Source organism: Malaya genurostris, chromosome 1 (assembly GCF_030247185.1).
Source record: "Malaya genurostris strain Urasoe2022 chromosome 1, Malgen_1.1, whole genome shotgun sequence".
Lineage (NCBI taxonomy): Eukaryota > Metazoa > Arthropoda > Insecta > Diptera > Culicidae > Malaya > Malaya genurostris.
Genome location: NC_080570.1, coordinates 148,669,990 through 148,691,057, shown reverse-complemented (window position 1 = coordinate 148,691,057; position 21,068 = coordinate 148,669,990). Strand labels below are relative to the sequence as shown.

Here is a 21,068-nt window from a genome sequence, read left to right as displayed (position 1 = left end):
GGTCTCATAGCTTGCTATTGCATTTCAACTTTAACCGACTTTCGATTGATTTACAAAGTAATACCTTATGATCAAAAAAGAACCGGAATTTTCATTTTGAAATTCCCGCGTAAACTTTTATTCTCTCAACGTTTGCATCACTTTTATAGACATTCTGTCAAATTTTGACGCATATCATAAGATTAGTTTTTGTTTGGCGTCTATACAAAGAAGTTGAAAAATTTTCGTGTGGCGATTTTTATAATGGATAAAAATTTAGAACAACGTGCGTGCATCAAATTTTGTGTTGCAAATGGATTTAAGTGTTCCGAAACGTTGAAAATGTTAGAAAAGGCCTTTGGTGAATCGTGTCTAGGAAAAACACAGGCATACGAGTGGTATAAACGCTTCAAAGGTGGTCGTACAAGCTTGGATCATGATGAGATCCCTGGCCGCCCAACAACATCTGTTACTGAAGAAAACATTAAATCGGCAAGGCAAATCGTGTTGCAAAATCGTTCTGTACCGATTAGAGAGATTGCTGTGTTGTTGGGCATCTCTTAGGGATCAGTCGAACACATTTTAACTGATGTTTTGGGTTTGAAACGCGTTGCTTCTCGGTTGGTGCCAAAAAAGCTGAATTTCATTCAAAAACAGCGTCGTGTTGATGTGGCCAAAAAGAAGATTATTGGCCAAAAACTCAACCAATATCATCAACCAAGCACCGTACTCTCCAGATATGGCCCCGTGTGACTTTTTCCTCTTCCCCAGACTTAAATTGCCATTGCGGGGAACGCGTTTTGAGACCATAGAGACCATAAAAAAGAATTCGCTGCGTGAACTAAAGGCCATATCTTCGGCGGCCTATAAAACTTGTATGGAAAATTGGATCAAGCGTTGGCATGCATGTATTGCCGCAGGAGGAGAGTACTTTGAAGGCGATAATAAAGAAATTTATCAAACATTGAAATTTTGCGTTTTTTAATAAAATTCTGGTTCTTTTTTGATCATAAGGTATGTGCAAATCTATGAGAAAATGCGCACTCAATATGCAAATACAAGACCTTGAAATCCTTTATAAAGTCCCCGACAAATTAATCCAGATCCGACTTCCGGTTCCGGTATTACAGTGCGATTAGTGAAAATTTTCAATTTCATGTGTATTTTTTCACAAGCGATGGCGAAACAAGGTGCAAATTTTTATAAAACTCACTGGTAAATTCATCTAGTTGGCAGATCTTGTTAGTTGGTGAATACATAAATCTGCTTTGGGACTACTAGTCCCCGGTTTCCACTTCCGAAAGCACCGGTAATAGTGAACCAAGGCTCAAAAAACGGAACTTACTTTGATTTTTCAGCAGACGGTTAAACTGATTTTCACAAATCATGATTCAAATGAAAGCTCTCGTTATCTTAAACGATACTGTGCGATTTCATCCAGATCCGACTTCCAGTTCCGGAAATTATATGACAATGAGTATCCAAACATTCTAACTGTTCGGTACGTATCGCTACGTGCTGGAATTGGATTAAAAAAGGGTTTTTTTTCCACAACTGCAGATGCCTTGCCACATCCCAGAACAAAAGCTTGCAGGCGAAATTATTTTTTTCATCCAGGTTTGTCCAAAAAGCATCACGAATTTTGAATTTTCACGGGCCACGCAAGTTCGATTGTTGATCTTTTGGAGGCGTTATGTTGGTACTCATGACCCTCACAGACATGACAGTTTTAGATAGCGAAACGAACCGCTCCCATCGCGGTTTGTGAAAATCAACTGAGCAATCTCCGAGAAAGTTAAGGGCACATTATTTAATTATTTTGTTAATATTACCCAGTAATTCGGTAAACGGAAGTATATCCAGATTAAATTCAATAGCAGACTGTGTGAATCTACGATTGTGAAAATCGATTCAGCCATCTCTGAGAAAAGTGAGTGCATATTTTTTTTCCATTTTTTGGTGCATATCACCCTGTATTTCTGGAAACGGAAGACGGAACGAGTTGAAATAGGCTATGGGACTAAAAAGTCTGTTATGTGATTCACAGTTTGTGAAAAATACTCACATACACACACACAATATTTCCATCAGTTCGTCGAGCTGAGTCGAATACCTTTATGACATTCGACCGTTCGGACCTCGGTTGGTTTTCACAGTGATTGCCTTTCTATATGAGAAAGGTTGAACCATAAGCTTTCCAAAAAATCAAAAAAAAAAATATCGAATTCAATCGAAATTTTGATATACCAAAAATGGGTATAAAATGGGAAAAAATACGGGTCTAATAAAGGGTGGCGCAAAGGAATCTGACACATTTTGTTCTCCGGTTGCACTGGAACACGTTTTCGAAGAATCAGTCCTACGTTACAACTTTCGTAAGTTTAAAAAAACGTTTTAAATTAAAACCGAAAATGTTGGTGCCTTTTCGTAATACTGTGAAACTGTTGGTGAAAAAATTGGTAAAAACAGGTTCTGTGACCAAAATAAAACCTCCGGGTCACGTCCGGACTGTCCGGACACCAGAGAATGTTGAACGAGTTCGATCAACTCTTGTGAAGAGTCCCGCGTGTCGAATCGAATGGTCAATTCTGACAGATGCTATACTCACATTTTGAAAACATTTTTTAATGTGGAACACATTTTTGTTTTCTATATAGGGGTGCTAATTAGAAACACAAGAAAAATACACGTAGAAATGTGGTCAGGTTTTGAACAATTACAGCTCAGTCAATTTTGTATCAATTATTAATATTATGTCACCATTTGATTGAAAATATTTCTACGTATTGATTTGAATGTTCATAACCATGTATTTTTAATTGTACATCATTGAAATGTTGATTAATAGCTAGTAGTGTCCTATTTTTTCTCTGCAAAAAATCTCCGGCATACCGGTTTTCCCTGCCATAGTCGACGGTTTTGAAGGAGTAAGCGATATATCAAAGTGAAAGCATCGCTCTGATTGGTCAATGAATGCTAAAGCGAAGCTGTTGGAAGCACGCGTATCTATAAATATAAGCAAAATTATAGCTAACCTTTCAGTCCTACGCGTAGCATGCTAGATGTAGGTAGACAGCAAGACAAAAAGTGCCATAAAACGATTTGAAGCTTTAATTGATATGCTCTGATCTCGTGTCATGCAAGTTCGGATGAAATTCCATGTTATGTCGTTTCGCCTGACAACTACCCCAGGGTACATTTTGATTGCATATGATTAATTTCTAATTTATATAAGATGAACTCGATTGCGAATGAGAAAAAGTTTATCGCTTCAACCGAAATCGCAGAATGGTAGAGAAACGCTATAAAAACTACTGCTTGCATACAAAACTTGAACACAAGCTTGGCGAAGAGAATCTTAAATATCGATATCCGTATCACAAGCTTGTACAAACATATAATTGCATACATTTGGGCTATTGATGTAATTTCATCTGGTTCCTGGTGCCTAATAAAGTTCAATCTAAGCAGACTCTCGTGCAGTGTGACGATTAATTGAAAATGATGATCATTAGAAATTTTGGTTGCCTTGTTCCACATCAATGGCTCGAACAACCCCATGGGGCTGATCCTTGTAGTTTTTTACTCGAATTGAAACGGACACGTATCATAACTCGCAACGTTTGTGTTGGAAATAAAACTTCCACAAGCAAATCAATTTCCTTGGCCGCCGCGATCGCCTGACTTATTGAGCTGTGACTTCTATTTATGGAGCTATTTAAAAAGTGTGTGTGTGTGTGTGTTAGTTAACCTTTCCCAGATTTGTTGTTCGCTCTGTCACGTTCGGCTCTGTGAGAACTTGTATGCACACCTTCTGGAGAGCCTTCAGTGGCTTATGCTTATGCCAGTTGAAAACAAATTGCTGTCTCCAGAGATGCCAGGTTCACAGATTAATCTGAGTTTCCTAGATTCTTAATATGCTGCACAGATTTTTAAAATTACACGGGTTTTCACAGATTTGTGAAATCAATCACAAACTGACAATGAGCCCCAAAAAGTCATCAAATTACTGGGGAAAACAAAGTGTTCTCCAGAGCATTTAATAGTAATAGTTACTATTAATAGTTTAATAGTAGTAGTTTAATAGAATTAACTGCAGCAATGGGTATGTTCGGGAAAGTATGTCGCAGTACGAGCGGTACGTATGCAACTACGTAAAGCAATTCCATCTTACATCACTTGTGATCAAGACGAGATACATCCGTGTAAAACGCTGACTACGTATGAAAATCAACTGGTTACATGTCAGTTTTGTGAACAACCTGCGCACTACGGCAAACCTTGCACTGAAATTGCGAAAACAAACAATAACAAGAACAACCGCTCAACAACGGAAACTAGCGAATGCAATGCTCCTGTTTCAAAAACACCTTCACCATCTAACCAACAAGCAACTGCAGCCAATGTACAACAAGGCGCTTCTACCCCCCCCCCCCCTCCCCCCCCCCCCCCCCCCTATTGTTATAAACTCCTGCTTTCGGACTTCTGTAGTTATATCAGATTCAATAATAATTGTGATACAAACGTTTCAAAATCTGTTACGATTGTGTTCCCGCTAGAGTCTTTTTTGTTATGATTTTTGTTATTTAAACAGCTTACCAGCCGAAAATATTTCAAAATTTGTTACAAAACATTTCTGAAATAAATTACTCCAGTTGTTATAATTTTGTTATTCCCATCTGATCGGGTTTGCTCTTGGATGAACACCGTAAGAAGAGGCTTCAGTGGCTTATGTTTATGGTAGTTGAAAACAAATTGCTGTCTCATTTGCAACGTCGAAGCGGTTTTATTGATGAAGTTATTGATAGATTTGTTCGATGTGCAAGAGCGCCTATTTTATCGCTAGTTTTCATTTACAACGAACTATTACATCTATTATTTGTCACGAGACGCCACTGGTCAATTTACTTAATAATTGGTTCAGGTTCCTTTGCGAAACCCTGTGTTTTTCAGTGCAGAACAATTGTACCAAATATTTCAAATTACTGAAAGATCGTATATTTTTCTCATGGAGTTGCTGATATATTCGAGTATCTCACATTTTCCTAAAAATCTCGTGGTCTAAAGAATTGATTATTTGAAATTAATTTGTCATTTAAAATTGATTTATCTTAGTTTCTTTCTAACAATATAAAACATCTGAACAGTTTAGAGTGAAGCCAATAAATCAACTCGATTCAAAATATTTGCCTGATCCGTGAATACTATGAGAGTCTGAGCTTCTTTTAATAATATACAATCTCGCAATCAGTTCTAGACAAAGATAAAAAATAATGGAAAACGAGCGTGAGAGCTTCACAGTATCCGAACTTGTTCATTCTGTAGTGTCATCCCCCGTACACTCACTCAACCACTGGAAAAGTTAAATGTGAAAAAATAAACAGAATATATAATTACTGTTGATCACGATTGTTAATCTGTTTTCGAACGATTCTAAAACAAACTTCAACTGTTCGCGCTGTGTTTCGCGGTTTGTCGTCAAGATCGAATATCTGATTCTAAAATTTGACCAGGGAGAATTTTGCCATTTTTTGCACGGGCAAAGTATGTTTGCTCTTCGATACCGGGAATAATCGCTGGGATTTCCAGCCCATTCAACACTGGACTTTGCTAATAATTCCACAGTTCAAATATTGACGTTTGTCATGAGTTTGCTTGCAGCCAGTTTCAAGAAATGATAATCAAATTTGCTTTACCAGCAATCCAAATGGCTAACTAAATGCCAGAGAACAAAAGGGTAATTATTAATAAAAACAATCAACCAACAACCGCATAAGCGCGAGATAGATAACATGTATATTGGCAATTGCTGCTCGAGTTGGAAGAGACCGGGGGAGGTGGGGGAGAGACCGCAAGCACGTTTTGCTTCTTATAGTACTAAAATGATTTCCGTTTGATTGGTAACCAACGACGGCGGCGGCGTACTCGAAGTTGTTAGAACTGGTTGGAAACAAAAATAGATAGGTAGAGGGCGATATCGACAATGACAATGACATACGAACAGGAATTCTGCGGTTATCAAAACCGGAGGCAACCCGAAGGACATCAGGAACTCGGCAGGCATCGGCAGAACCATCATTGTTTTGTGTTGACCCGGTTACTACTCCAGTCTTGCAGTCTCGTGCCCTGCTCACACCGTTCCGAGATCCAGTACTACCACTTTTTTTACCACTGTCACTGTCCACGGATCCCGTTACCACGTGTGCGTGTGTCCCCCACCCGTCCCCCCTCAGAAGAACGGATACGATTAATTCAAGTCATAAGATTTCTTGTTTTTGATTTCAGGAACCTACGGTAGTGGGTCCGCAGACGGGGCCTGCTCGGCCGACGATATGGACTGCATTGCCCATCACGATCACCTGGGGATGGAAGCGATCCGGTCGCTACACCGCCAGCTGGATGACGACGACAACGGGGATATCGATCTGAGTGAGTCGGATGATGTGAGTATGTGAAGGGAGCAGGGAAAATGATACCTTTTTTTACCTCGATCATGTATGACGTTTCTCCTTATTACCTAGTTTCTCCGGGAGGAACTGAAGTACGATTCCGGCTACGAAAAGCGCCACCGAGCGTTTCACTTCAACGACGACATGCACATCTCGGTGAAGGAACTGTGGGAAGCGTGGCTCCGGTCGGAAGTGCACAACTGGACCGTAGATCAAACGACGGAGTGGTTGGCGCAAAGTGTCCAGCTACCGCAGTATGTGCACCTGTTCCGATTGCACAAGGTCACCGGCAAGGTACTGCCCCGGTTGGCCGTTAACAATATGCACTACGTGAGCAATGTGCTCGGAATTAAGGATCCCATCCACAAGCAAAAGATTGCTCTGAAGGCCATGGATGCGGTGCTGTTTGGACCCCCGAGAGGTAAGTGAAAAAAGTTCGTTGCATTGTTTTGTTCCGACACTCGTCACGTTCGTTTTTTTTTTCTCCAGAAACGGGAACCCGCTGGAAAGATCTGCTACTGGTGACGTTGCTGTTGACGGCCATCATAGGCAGCTGGTATGCCTATCAGCAGAACAAAAACGCTAAGATACACCTCAAGCGGATGGCAAAGGATGTGGAAGGACTGCTGAAAGCGGAAGTGGCTCTCAAGGACATGCAGAAGGTATAAGCGTGCTTTGGTGGCGAGAGGGAATATGATAGAACAATCGCGATTTTGTCGTGAATACGACTTACTTTACTAGGGGGCGCCTTTTCAAAATTAGCCATATGGAAGAATGGGCAGAACTTAATCGTGAATATCTCGACTTATATTAATGGCAACAACATAATTCTTTCACTATTTCATCAAAAATGTGATCAGGAATTTAGGATAATATTTTGATCAGTGTGAGATATCCACAAACAACTCAAAAATTAAGTTTTCTGAAAATTTTAAAACAACGTGGAAAACTCTTTACTTTTGCTTGGGTGTTTCGCGTAAGGACGACGATTTTGAGGTAGTCAGGCACATTTTTCAACTGGGGGAACCGTGGTCGAAAATCGATCATTTCTTCTTGTGCGTTGGATGGAAGCAGACGTCGCACAGTGATGCCTCTCCATACAAAAGATGGCAAAAACCAAAAATACGCCGATAAACGTCAGCTGGATGATTTTTTATTAATAATTTGAAGTCTCTGAATATATTTCCGTTTTGATAATATATGAAAAAATATTCGATCCACCTAAAAGTGACATGATGTACCGTTCGCTATGGACCGGAAAATGACGACTTCTTTTAATAAATTAACTTGCGTATTTTTATTTATTTCGCGATTGAGTATGACCTTTAACTAATGTTTCAAATAATCATTAAACCTGTGTGGAAAATGTATACACAGAGAAAAAAAACTTTTGCTTATATCTTGAAAACATCAATTTTCTCCAGAAGTGCTTATCTTAAAAATTTTATTTCCTGATATGCTGTAACATACAACTGATGTAGTCTATTGCACTATGATTGAAAATGGGAGAGTAACAATCAAAAAAGTGTTTTTTTTTGTTTTTAGCAAAAATATTAATTTTTGGAAAATGCTCTGCATTTGGCATTTTTTAAGTTTTTCGATTTTATGAAAGAACACAAACACAAAATTTGCTTGAATACTACCGCTTTACTAAAAATAGTGGATTTTTATTATGTTAAAGTATCTTATTCAACTATGTAAAATTGAAAATGACGAAAAAATTACTCTGAGCAAACATGCATAAAGTGGTTTTCGTGGTTCGAATTTGGGAATTTTTATATGGACTACAAGCAAGTTCCGGAGAACATAAAAAGTGCATGTGGTGGGATCAACTGGGCGCTATTTATTATGAGCTACTCAAATGCGTTTGGACAGAGCATTGCATGGAAAGCGGACGCAATATGAAGATCTTCATGACATAGTATGTTTGCTTTATGACAAAGCAAGACTCCATGCTTCGAAAGTTGTAAAAGCTTATTTTTATAATCGCTGCAATAAACAGTTCTGCCCAAGCCGCCATTTTTTACCTGACATTGTTCCATACGGTTGCCATTTGCTCCAATCCATAGCGCATAACTTGTCAGGTCAGCTTCAAAAACTACGACACCACCAAAAATTGTCGAATGTGAGGAAAAGGAATTTTTCAAACGTGGTATTCGAGTCCTAGTGGTGGTATATAACGATGGACTATACTTTGAAAAAACGGTACTGCAATGATACTCTCACTAAAAACCATGAAACTTTAATAGTTTACTCCAACGCCTGATATATTATAAATAGATTTATATAACGGCATTTAGATAGGTGTTTTATGTTATGTATGTTATAAATATTCTGTTTTTATTTATTATAAAGCCGTTTATTTAAATTTTACTGCCACCGACTTCAGTTACAAAAATCTGGCCCTTGTTTCTGTGATTTTTATTGTCGACCCCGTAAATTATTGGAAATAACCTTTAAGGTGCAGAAATGTGCAGGATCGCATAGTGTTTTCTGAAAAGTAGAGAACAAATGCTATAACATCAAATACTATTGAACAATGGCAGCCCTTTTCTACCTATATAGAACTCTAATCGCAAAACATCGTCATTGCGCCATATATTTTGTATGGATGGATGAAAAGAAAGTTTACAATACCCTATCTTTGAGAGGATATGGAGAGATTATTTCTTATTCAAAAATTTTTATACTTTAAACTATAATCCTTCACTTATCTGAGAATTGAAAAAAATAATACAGTGCAGGAAAAAAATAAATTTATTTTCTTGATTTCTGCCATCTTGGCATCACTGTGCGTCGGGGCGAGAAGACGTATTCAAACAGCGGCATCGGAGAGCGCACCTTCTGCGTGGTTAAAAATCTCAAACACTCAGGTCATAGTTCTCATTTGCCCTCCGGTCGTCAAGGCGAGAAGACGCATTAAACCAGTTTCGCATCATTTGGCAGTGCAAGCGGATGTGTCGGTTTGTACGCAAAGCTAGTTTCAATTCAAGCAAGAACTATTAAGATTACTTCTTTGCAAATCGAAGGTAAAAATTATCAGTTTAGTGACAATCCAAAATAATTTGATTTACTTCGTGCACTTTTCGCTGTACGAAAATCGTTCGAGAAAAATGTTCCGAATTGTGCTAAATATCGTACACGGAAAGAAATCCGTTACTGCTGTTATGATTAGAAAATCATGAAACCAATCATTTTATCTTATCATGAGCAATAACTCTTCTCCCATGAAAATTAATCATGGTTCGAAAATGCGTTACTTGAAGAATGCATTTCTTTCAAAGCTCGTAACTCTAATTTTCTACCCGGATATCACTTTGAACCCTCTGCCTCAAGTGATGTGATTGATTAATAGATGAATGGTGAAGCAAAAAGCAGACATTGCAAAGAAAGACCCACTGAAAATGTTTACTTGATCCTGAAGCATGTTATTTAATAATCGTGTTGTTTTACCCACCGGCTGATAGAGAATTAAACATAACATAAAAATAAAGATAATGAACCGAAAATTGACATCATAAGAGACTAAGCATGGCTACGTTTTTCATTTGACAAACATCAATGTTACAATTTGTTTGAATTTATTCTTACATATTTGATGATATCGTTGTTGCTAGAATAATATTCCGAGAGCTAGCGTTTAATTCGATTGTCAATTTGGAACACCATCTAACGAAAATCAGAAAAATATTTTGTTCAACCACTTTGATTAATTTGTTTCATAGATATAACAGCACAAGCTGTATTGATGCGCCTAAATATTATGAATAAGACGATTTTTTTTGCAAAAATTCGACGTTTCTTTTTAAGTGATTCACTCGTGTTTTTTCATGCAGTTCGTTTAAGTGTTTAAATTCTGAAACACAAAATCAAAACTGAAGTAATGAACGCAAGTAAACACGTTATCTCTTGCGTCGTCGTTTTTCAAAAACAGAATATTCTCATTTTAAAAGAAGTTCGTCGTGCTTTTCACTAAATTTATATTGCAAAAATCACACATAACGCTTGTGTTTATGTTGAAAAAATTACCATCGTAGCAGAAACACGTCTGAAGTTATACCCAACAACTTCAAGTGCGTTACGTTTAAATTTCATAGAAATCAGTCCGAATGGATCATGATCCGAGAAATTTTAACCATGGTGTATTATCATAACATGAAAATATATTATTTTCCTCATATCTCAAATGACTCGTTTCGCTCATTTCAAGAATCGGAATTTTGCCCGTGTAGAGAATTCCACAATTTGGTCCTTCTAAAAGGCAGAAATGAATCCTGTACAGCATCTTGATAGTTTCTTTCAATGAAATATGCAATTCCGAAATGAGATAATCGACGTCAAAATCGTTTAAAATTTTAGTAGTGAAAAGGGGGAAAGTTTCGCAATTCACGTAATCGATCAACTATCAATTCGAATTCGAAAGTGTAAATAAATCGTGTCAGTTTTATTCTTATTCACGACATCCAGTTATGTCTCTGACATTACACACCCGTACTTTTTTTTCTAGGAACTGGAAATAGCTCGATTGGAGCAGGAAAATGTTGGTAAGGAAAAACAGGATCTGGAACGACGCTTACGGGAGGCACCGACCCTTACCTCTTCCAATTCGGATCTTGAACTGCAACAGTTGAAACAGGAGATCGAAATGCTTCGGACGGAGCTTTCGCGAGCGGAAGTGGAAATTAACGATCACTGTTGGACGCCACCGCCGGGTCTGCAGAGTTGGCTACAGTTGACATTCGAGCTGGAAAACAAACAGCACATTCGGAAGCGTGTGATGGCCGAAAAGCAGCTGATGTCGGCCCGGGAAGCTTGCGAGAAGCTGAAAAAGAAACGATCCAGTTTGGTGGGAGCGTTTGTGTCGACCCACGGCAAAAGCATTGACGACGTGGACCGAAGTATCGTCGAAGCCCGCAACGCGCTGAATGATGTAACCAACGACCTGCAGGAACGAATGTACCGATGGAAACAGATCGAGCAACTGCTCGGGTTTAGCATAGTGAACAACAACGGACTGGCGCATCTGGAGAATCTGCTTTACAGTCGAAATGGCGTGGGCAGTAAAAGCTATCGATGTGAGTTCGGATGGATTTGTGATGGTGCCCGGGGTAGGGCGGCAACTGATTGTTTTTTTTTTTCTCGCCAACAGCGCGCCTATCAAGCAGCCAGGACGACCTCGATGACGACTCTATGCAAGGTAAGCTACTCAGCTTTGACAACTTTTCTCTGTTTTCATCGGAGTAGTAACACCTAGCTTATTACTTTCTCTGAACCGTGTCCTCGGTTTAACTCTTCTGTTCTTCTACTTGGTTTAACTATCGTTGCAAAACAATAAATATGTTAATAAAAATCAACGAATTTCGAGCAAAAGCTCCTACTAGGCCTAGGCCAGCCCACTCCGTCTCATGCTGAGAGCTGGAGATCGGCACTCACTGACACTGTTAGAACAAAACAAAAAAAAAAACGAAGAAGCGCACATTTTGCACCACGTTAGTAATACTAGATTCGAGCGATAGATGGCAGTAATGGTGTAGTTTTAGACGTAGAGTGGTGTCTTCACTAGTTTAGGGAGTAGAATCAGACTGTAGAAGTATTCTAGCCCGATCAAATGTCTGTCACGCATTTTAGGTTTAGATTCTTTGTTTTCATTTTTAATGAATGAGCTTGAGTTAAAGGAACGTACGAAAAATGACTGCTGCACGTTCATGAGCTGAATACTGACAAGTGACAGACGAAATTACCGGCAGGAATTACATTTGTGTAATTATTGTATACTTTTATGTTAAATCGATTTTTTTTATAGCTTTTATAGTTTAGCACTTGAAACATTTACCAGAATTCATAACACAAACCAACAAGATCCTGCCCATCACCATCCTTTTTCCCAAACTTTCAGTGAATGAGAAAATAAACAAGGCAAAAAACAAGCAAAAGGTAGCATTTTTAACCAAACTAACGCAAGTATCGAAAACTAAGCTTCTAATGAAATTTAATGTACCAACTTCTCTCTAGAGATTTGAACGATCTACCAGTCAAGATGTTATTCCCCAACAAAATATCTCCGTTTGAAAAATTTACGTGCACAGATGACTCAAAGGATAAACAAGCTTTCTGAATATATACCGGACAGAAAAAAAGAAACCTTGTGATTAAACACTAAATCTTTGTCAATAGTGTTTGAACTTTCTTTCAAAATCTCTGGGAGTCAAATTTGACGTTGTCTTCATTTATCCTTACTTTGATTTAAAGTATAGAAAAGGAACTGTTTTCGTCACGTTCCCACAAGCATATGGCAGCAAAATAATTGTACACATAATTATATAGAACCAGTTGTTCATTTCAGAATATTAATGTCGTTTCCCTCGAATGTACAACGCAGGAACAGCAAAGTAATGAAATCTGGAACTGAATGCTCGATTCTGGAAACTTGATACTGAATATCAGGAACTGAATTGTTGACACTAGAACTGGCACAGAGCACTGGACCTGAACCAACCGAAATGAGGTGCTTTAGATGCACTTGTTTTACCTTCCTGCTCAGATTACGCGAGCCAGTTGTCGTATGTTTGAACTCCGACCTAGATGGATTCTTATTATCAGTAGAATCGTCCGTAGACAGTTTGGCGGATTGGCTGATTTTGGCTCATATTTCGCATAGTGGCAAAAGGCTAAATCCCATTAACATAGAACTGGAGAGTCGTGACTTCTGATGAATGATTTCAGAAATTTTTTCTTGTACGCGTGCTTATTAATCGTGCCGGTAGTGGTCCGAATTGGTGGTTCAATGCACAGGGCGCTGGTCTTACAAGCCAGTTCCAAAAAACCTGTCCACGTCAACTTTCGGGCACCAAAATAATTTTACCATACCTCAATTAAACCGGTCCCTTCAATGTACAATGCAGGAACAGCAGAGTAGTCCTCCATTCGAAACTGAAATCTGGATCTGAATGCTTGATTGTGGAACCGGATTTTGTATCTGGAACAGAATTTTAAACCTGAAACTATATTCAGGAACTGAATTCTTGACACTGAAACAGAGCTCTGGATCTGACCCAACCGAAATGAGGTGTTTTAGATGCACTTACTTACTTACTTCACCTTCCACAAAAGAAATGTAATTCCAAGACATCACTTTGCTTTACCAGTGGTAACGAAACTATTAGTTTTTGACCACGAATACATATAGCTTGCCAACTTGCTTCGAGAATTCGAAGACCTTGTTCATCCGGAAATGCCCGGCCATCGTGTTCCTTTGCATTGCGGGATGAACAGTCCGACTCGGAAACTGGTTAAAGTCTCTGAGTCCGTATGTGACCCCTTTCATTATGGAACAAGAACAAATTTTGCAAAAAAAAATTGTGTAAAGATTCTTGGAACGTCTTTTTGCAGAGACATTTCGCTTGCCATCACGATTGGGCACCTTTTTCACTTTGTAAGCCTTCAGTGCTTTTGTACGTATGATTTTGACTTCTCAACTTAGCAAGCCACACTTCGCACAGAAAGATTGGTATTTTTTCTTATAATGGCTACCACCTTTTTATCCATTTGTTGGGAGCATACTTTTCGATTTGCTCCACTTCCAGCCTTCCTAGTTCCGCAGACAAGCAGCACTTGTCGAATGATTTGCAAACACAAAACACGGCACTTTTCTGTAGTTTTAGTTTCTTGACGTTTGCGCACTTTCACTTGATTCTACTTTTATTTTACTGAATACAACAAGAATGTAAACAGGTTGTACCATGAAACAAAGTTGGAGAGTTTCAGCTGTCATATAAGTAAAACATTTCAGCGATCTGTGAAATAATTCAAAATCTATACTACAAATTGGCACGTTTCTCTGGTGAAAAAAAAAAACAACAGCACAAAACAAACAGAAACAAATCGTTCTGCATCCTCGAAAGGATTCAGAAATTTTATGAAAGCGACACTATTCTGCGCTCCCGGAAGAATTAAAAGAGATGCGCAAAATGTATTAGCAGAAGTGGATTTGGTACTCCGTAAGGGATGTCAAACAATCATCGAAAAACTTTTAAGATCAATACAGCAAAGATTTATTTACTCTAGCAAGAACGATGAATCCCTCTGACTGTAGCTCCTTACCACATTGGGTGAGAAAAGATAAAATATCCTTCAGTTTTAGCTTTCCATGCACAGATACCATGTATGGAGAACCAAAAACCCGGTTACGTAGTTACGTCAATGCGTGACAGTTATGCACCAGATCATATAAAGTATTGCTTCAACAATCATACAAGTGAAACGTTTTAGCGAACCGTGAAATAATTCGAAATTTAACGTGGAGAGGGGGTTGAGTGTCGTCTGTCTAGGACGGGTAAATTAAGACCTTTTAATCTCACCTGGATTCAAAAAGGAAATCCTCTTTTACGTGTCAGTAAATAACTGATCCTGATTTGATTATACTCAAGTCTCTTTTTATGCGACTTTTTTATGCATACTTTCAAAGTTATACGGTTTTGATTACGCATTTTTCTTATGCGGTGCGTATCTCCCGCTCAAAAATAGACTTGAGTATACACAAATCTCATAAAGATCTATTGGCAGGAGTCACGTTTGGGATTCACAACCTTCTTACAAGTCACTTTTGTATTTAGACGCTCGACTTAGGACGACACTCCCAGCTTGCTTACGACACTTCGCAGCTGATCGCTCTTTCCGACGTTTAGACGACATCCGGTTTTCAATTTTCCTCCAGTTTCCAGTCTTCCTGGCTGTCGACAAACGTTTTCACTTCTCTTTAACGTTAGTGACAGTTGATTTGGCAATAATTGACTATTTCGTTATTTTGACAATCGAGTAATTTGGATTTTTGTGATGTGCGAGCAGAATTTCATAAAGACCTATTCGCTCTTTTTTTTTCAACATCATTAACGTTGTTGTCTCCACAATTCATCACTAAATCGTTGTATTGTTCTTTATTCTACCTCAGATTAGACACCGTTCGGACTGTTCCGTTTCCTAAGAACCGTAGTCTTTTTTTGCATGCCCTCCACTACTGTGAGATCAATGATTTTACAATCTCGAAAAAAGAATAATTTGTGATGATTTCAATTCTATGTGTTGAAAGGGTGCATGTTCTGCACGCTGTCAACGGTTAACTCCATGACTCCATTAGTGGCAGGATGCTGAATCCAAGCAAAATGTAGCGGAATGATTGTGTTGTTTGAGGGAAGACAAACGTTTTTTTAGGTATTTCTTCATCTTGATCTCCTAGTTGATGGTCCCGGTCGCAATGGAAATGTTACTTCTTAACTCACAGAAACAGACGAACTGCCACATGAGATATTTTTTCGCGAACTTCGACAATTTAAGATGTTAGAAGAAATCTCTTTAAGTTGTATAATGTTCCAGTTCAGAAAGGCATTAAAAGTCTTCATGTACAACTTTCTCGAGTCTTCTAAACTATTTTTATAACTCGACGCATGACTTGTAGACGACACTCCCAGCATGCCACGTCATACCACTCTATGATCTTAGTTTTCACAATGGCAAGGTGCTAAACCCTACCAAAACAGAACGGAACGATTGTCTGAGGAAAAGCAAAAAACGCTTTTTCATCTACTCCACATTGTTTTCTTGATTTATGGGCCCGGTCGCGTTTAAAATGTTACTTCTTAAGCTACAGAAACAGACGGTCTGCCACACAAGATATTTATTAGTGAACTTGAAGACTTATTGTAAATATCGTTTAATTGGCATGAAGTTTTTGATGTAGAACACATATTTGTTTTCTATATAGGGGTGCAAACTCGAAAGTCAAGGAAAAAATACCAGTAGAAATGTGGTCAGGTTTTGTACACTTACGGCTCAGTCAATTTTGTATAACTTAATAATATTATTTCACCTGTCGATTGGAAATATTTTCACGTATCGATTTGAATGTATCAAGGAACCTACACAGAAAAAAATAATGAAACTTACACGACATGTAATTAAATGATACTTTGGAATAGACATCAAATGAATCAGAAATTTGATTAAAAAGGTAAAAGAAAATTAGAATGCCTTGATTTTTCAATGAATTATAAAACATATTTAAATTTACGCTTAGTTTTGTTTTCAAAGCATATTGAAAAGTAAAGACCTGAGAAGTAAATTCATATTCAATTTCTTTCTCCAAATATGTGCATGAAAATGTTTTTGAATTATATATGATTGAAAATCTAGGACACTAAGCTGGCTTACAGGATTTCCCTAACGGAGACGATGGTTTTGAAGAAGTAAGCGATTTATCAGTTGGGAAGGATCGCTCTGATTGGTCATTTAATGCATATGCAATACTGTCGAAGTACGCGAATCTATAAATGTGAAGCGAAACTATTTCTAAAGCTTCAGTCTCACATGAAACATTCTAGAGGAAGGTTGCAGCCTGGCAGCGAACGTCACGAAAATCGACAGAAAATGATAGCATGCTCTGACAGGCTTGCTTTGATCAAATGTAATTTGATTGTTGACTGAAAAGCTTGAGAATTAAATTAATTAGAAATTCGTCCTGGAATGCTGAAAATTAATTTCCAATTCTGATTACAGGAACACATTTTATTATGAATTTTTTTCATAGCTTTCGACAAAATTGCAGACGAAAAACCCAAATTGCGTACACGAATCGGTACGTTGCATCCGGCGAAACTGAACGCTATAAAACAATTGCATACGAGCCAAACTTGAATACAAATTTCCAATAGCCGAATACCGTTCATCTAAGCTTTATAGTGCTAAATAAAATTGCATACATTTCGGAAACTCATAATTTAATCGTATAAACAACAAATACAAATTATGGTGAACAGTCTATTTTTTTGGTTGGCGTGCTCGATGTTTTTAGAATTTTCAAACAACACTAAAAGGTTTGCGTTGTGACTTTCGTACAATTGTATATCAATGATTAAGTATTATGACGACTGATTGAACTGTTTTATTGAACTTATCAGTCTTTCCAAATGTTGGTTGCTTTGTTCCACATCAACAGCTCGAACAACCCAATTGGACAATACTTATGGCTTCTTTTCTTGAGCCACAGTAGCAGATGGCCTGCCAAACGAGATATTTTGCCAATTTCGACAGTTTAAGGTTGTAGGGGATATCTCTGTTTTCTCTCCTCTTCAAGTTGTCGTATAGCTATCTAGTTTAGAAAGGCGTTTCAAGTATTCATGTACAGCTTTCGCGTGTCTTGCAAGACAGTTTTGTAACTTGACGCACGACTTTGGACGACACTCCCACATTGCTTGCGAATGCCAGGTCTGCAGATTTGTCTGCGATTTTGTAAATATCTCATGAAGTGCTGCAGACTTTTCAAAATCGAGTTTTTCGCAGACTTTCGTCAAAGTTTACAGACTTTTCATTTGTTCGCACTGTTATTTTTTGCTCGTCAAACCAGTTTCGTGTGTTATACTTCTTAGAGAAATGAAAGCCAGCAGACATTTTGTTGGATTCACAGACTTTTGCAACCTGGATTTCAATTTTTCCCGATCCAGCCTTCCTGGTTGTCGGCAAACGTTCTCAGAACCTGTTTTTTCTACATTCGTGACAGTTGATTTGGTAAAATTCGATAATTTCGTCATGTTGGCGTGCGAGTAGTTCGGATTTTCTCGATGCGGGAGCAGAATTTTGACGTGTGGATCCTCTTGCTTCGATACTGTTTTTTTTTAATAACTGATGTCAAAATCAAAGTGTACGCATGATCCTGCATCCACATTTTTAAAATACAAAGCATTCAGGTTCCTTAATGTTCGATGAAAAACAATGCGTTCAAATTGAAGGTGACCAATTTTTGATTGGGATACCATTTAATAATCTAAATTGACAAATTAGGATTTCCGAACGAGATCAGTATGCCAATGGTGCTGTTTGATTTAAAAAGAATAAAAAGGGCTACTAAGGGGCTGCTGAGGAAAATTACTTGAATTGACTGTAATTAGAGTTACGTTTGTTGTATATCTTGCGAAAAGAAAAAAATATAACAACAGGGAATGAACCGTTATTTAACGATAGTGATAAACCATTTCTCGAAGTTGAACAGAAGACTTTTCGACTTTTTTGATTTCGTAGAAAATTTTGATCATTCATCACGTCGAGAATTCGGCATTTAAATTCATCACTTATAAAATACTCGAGGCACACGCTTTCGATGAAATTAGCAACAACATGAACAGACATTTTTTTTCTTTTTTTCCAATGAACTCGTTTGTTAGAGTAAAATATATTCAGTACACCACCAACAATTCTGTTTTCGTTTTTCCTGAGAACAATATTCTGTTGGAAAAGAGCTAACGTCGTCTGAAACACAGAACAGAAGTAGTTCAAACTCTACCGACTCGAACGTCGGCGACTTTTAAAGTGAAGCAAATCAGTAAAGCTGAAAGTAGCCTCTAGAACCTCAACATTACATACCAAGTGATCGCTTTAATCTCCTCATTTAACTAAACCGAAAATCGATCAGGACAGAAACAAAACAAAAACTAATCATTTCTACTTAAGATCAAAGGCTCGCTAGTGTTAAGATAAACTCTACTGGATTTAATTACTATTATGATTATGATTACTACTATTATTGTGTTTTTTTAAATTTATTTTTTTGATTAAAGCTGTATTTTTCTTACAATTGAAAACCTGCCTGTTTGTTTTCATTCGTCCTTTACTACTGCTAGTTACAATTTAATTAATCCAAACAAAACAAAACTCAGACTTTCATGTTTCCCCGTTTCCCATAGTCGGTTCTACTACTCCGCATCGCCTATTCTTTTTTTGAATGGCTGCAAAAAAACCAAACCCACATTTTCGTAATTGGCTTGATTGATGTTTAACCCCGATGTTTGTTGAAAAAAAATTTAATAACGTTCTAAAAACCACTTCTGAAACAATTCGATTCCGTTCCCGTGCCAAACAAAACAAAAATAAATACGACCAAATCATTGTTCGAAATCGTTTCGTCATTGTTGAAACAGATTACATGATTTAAGTAGGGTACTAAAAAACGACCCAAGCTGTGCGAGTGTCCGAAAGCAGTAAACCTTTAGCAACAAGCGTGATTCCAATACTAGCACAAATGAACTGAAACGGGTGCAAGGTAAGAACTTTTTTTTTTGATAATGCAATACCCTATGTTAGTTCGATTATCTTGCGTTTAAGCCTGAGCGCTACTACTACTATTACTACTACTGCCGAAACTACTACTTTTACTACCACCACGCAATCAGTTTTTAATTCAATTGAAGATGCTACTCTAAGTAACACCAAATACTAGTTCATGGCTGTATGCGTTTTAATTTTGCTTGCCTATTGCTTGTTTGGTGCTTTCCCATTTATGCGGAACTGGACCGAGTATGTGTGTGTGTGTGTTTGTGTGTGATTAGCTCCTAAGAATTATCGTTTAGCTCGAATTAATCAAACCATTATATTCACCCACTGGCACCCCATCCCTACATTGTTGGTTCACCACCTGCCTGCATCACTATATTCATAGCACACCAGATTAATCAAGAGTTTCCATGATAGAAACTAGCTGTAAGGTGAAAGTAGGCGTCGTATTCCGTTGAGAATAATTTACAGGTCAAATAGAACAGCAATAGAAGAAGCGTAGAAGTTGCCAAAATTTAATAGGAAATAAAAACTTATGCAAGATACTAGCAAATCATTTGATATGTAAACAAGTTTCAACCCGATGTAGCATTCAACCCGATTGTCGCTGCAACAAACTGACGCAACATTTGTTGCGTATTTCGTGTGACATCTCCGTAGCCTAGGTAACGCGAGTTAATCAAAGGGTATTTGTTTCCTACGTCTAATCTAATTGAACAAATTGTGCGATTCGAGACAAAACGATTGTTGTTATGAATTCTTCTATAAAGCAACTAGAAAGAGATACCAAAATCAGTTCTAATTTCAATTCGAACACGCTTCGGTTTGGTTTGCCACCTACAACAAATAGTTCAATTCGTGATGACCCACTGAACGTGGCAAAATTACCATTTTGGGAGCAAAAGGAATCCTCACGACTCAGTTCTCGAGACATCGTAACACCCAGAAAAGTGCACTGTTTGCTGTGGACTGTTTTCGGTCATGTTTTCTCACGTTTTGGCCCCGTCAATTGACCGCCTAGATCGTGTGATCTGACTCCTCCTGATTATTTTTTGTGAGGCTATGTTAAATCGCTGGTCTATGCAAACAAGCTTATCACTTTGAATGTGGTCAAAAATTGAACCGAACGCTTGGCGTTCGTAGGTCTCGGATTGGCGGTTCAATGCATAGGTCTTACAAGCTAGTTGTCGTATGTTCGAACCCCGTCCTGAAAGGATTCTTAGTGTCAATAGGACCGTAGCATCAGTCTTGCGATGGTTCTGTACGCTATGAATCGACAGCGAAACCTGTTGCAACAGAAGGTCAAATTTCACAAAAGGAATGTAAATAATACCAAGCCTTTACTTTACTTGGTATGGCGTTCGTACAGGAGATCCGAGGAGGACATATGCCTGAAATCATGTTCGCAAAATAATTGTCATGAATTTATCTTTCAAATAAAACCAAATATTTACCCAAAATTTACTTATTTGTGCGTTACAGTCTCTTAGATTGCTATTAAATTGCATCCGGATCCGACTTCCGGTTCTGGAAACACAGGGTGAA

At 38.1% G+C, this 21,068-nt stretch overlaps 1 protein-coding gene across 8 annotated transcripts in view; it reads left to right on the top strand.

Annotated features, from left to right (window-relative positions):
* LOC131426173 (stromal interaction molecule homolog) overlaps positions 1–21,068 on the top strand; it is a 49,415-nt gene that overhangs the window by 8,456 nt on the left and 19,891 nt on the right. For 7 of the 8 annotated variants that reach the window (XR_009229060.1, XM_058588676.1, XM_058588677.1 and 4 more), the window contains 5 exons: positions 6,244–6,422; positions 6,501–6,849; positions 6,918–7,090; positions 10,936–11,503; positions 11,578–11,625. Coding sequence is in view for 7 of the 8 variants with exons in the window: in XM_058588676.1 (XP_058444659.1) it covers positions 6,244–6,422; positions 6,501–6,849; positions 6,918–7,090; positions 10,936–11,503; positions 11,578–11,625 (1,317 nt within the window). In the remaining variant the exon portion in view is untranslated. The remainder of the gene's footprint in view (positions 1–6,243; positions 6,423–6,500; positions 6,850–6,917; positions 7,091–10,935; positions 11,504–11,577; positions 11,626–21,068) is intronic. The other variant, XM_058588678.1, reaches the window with a different exon arrangement.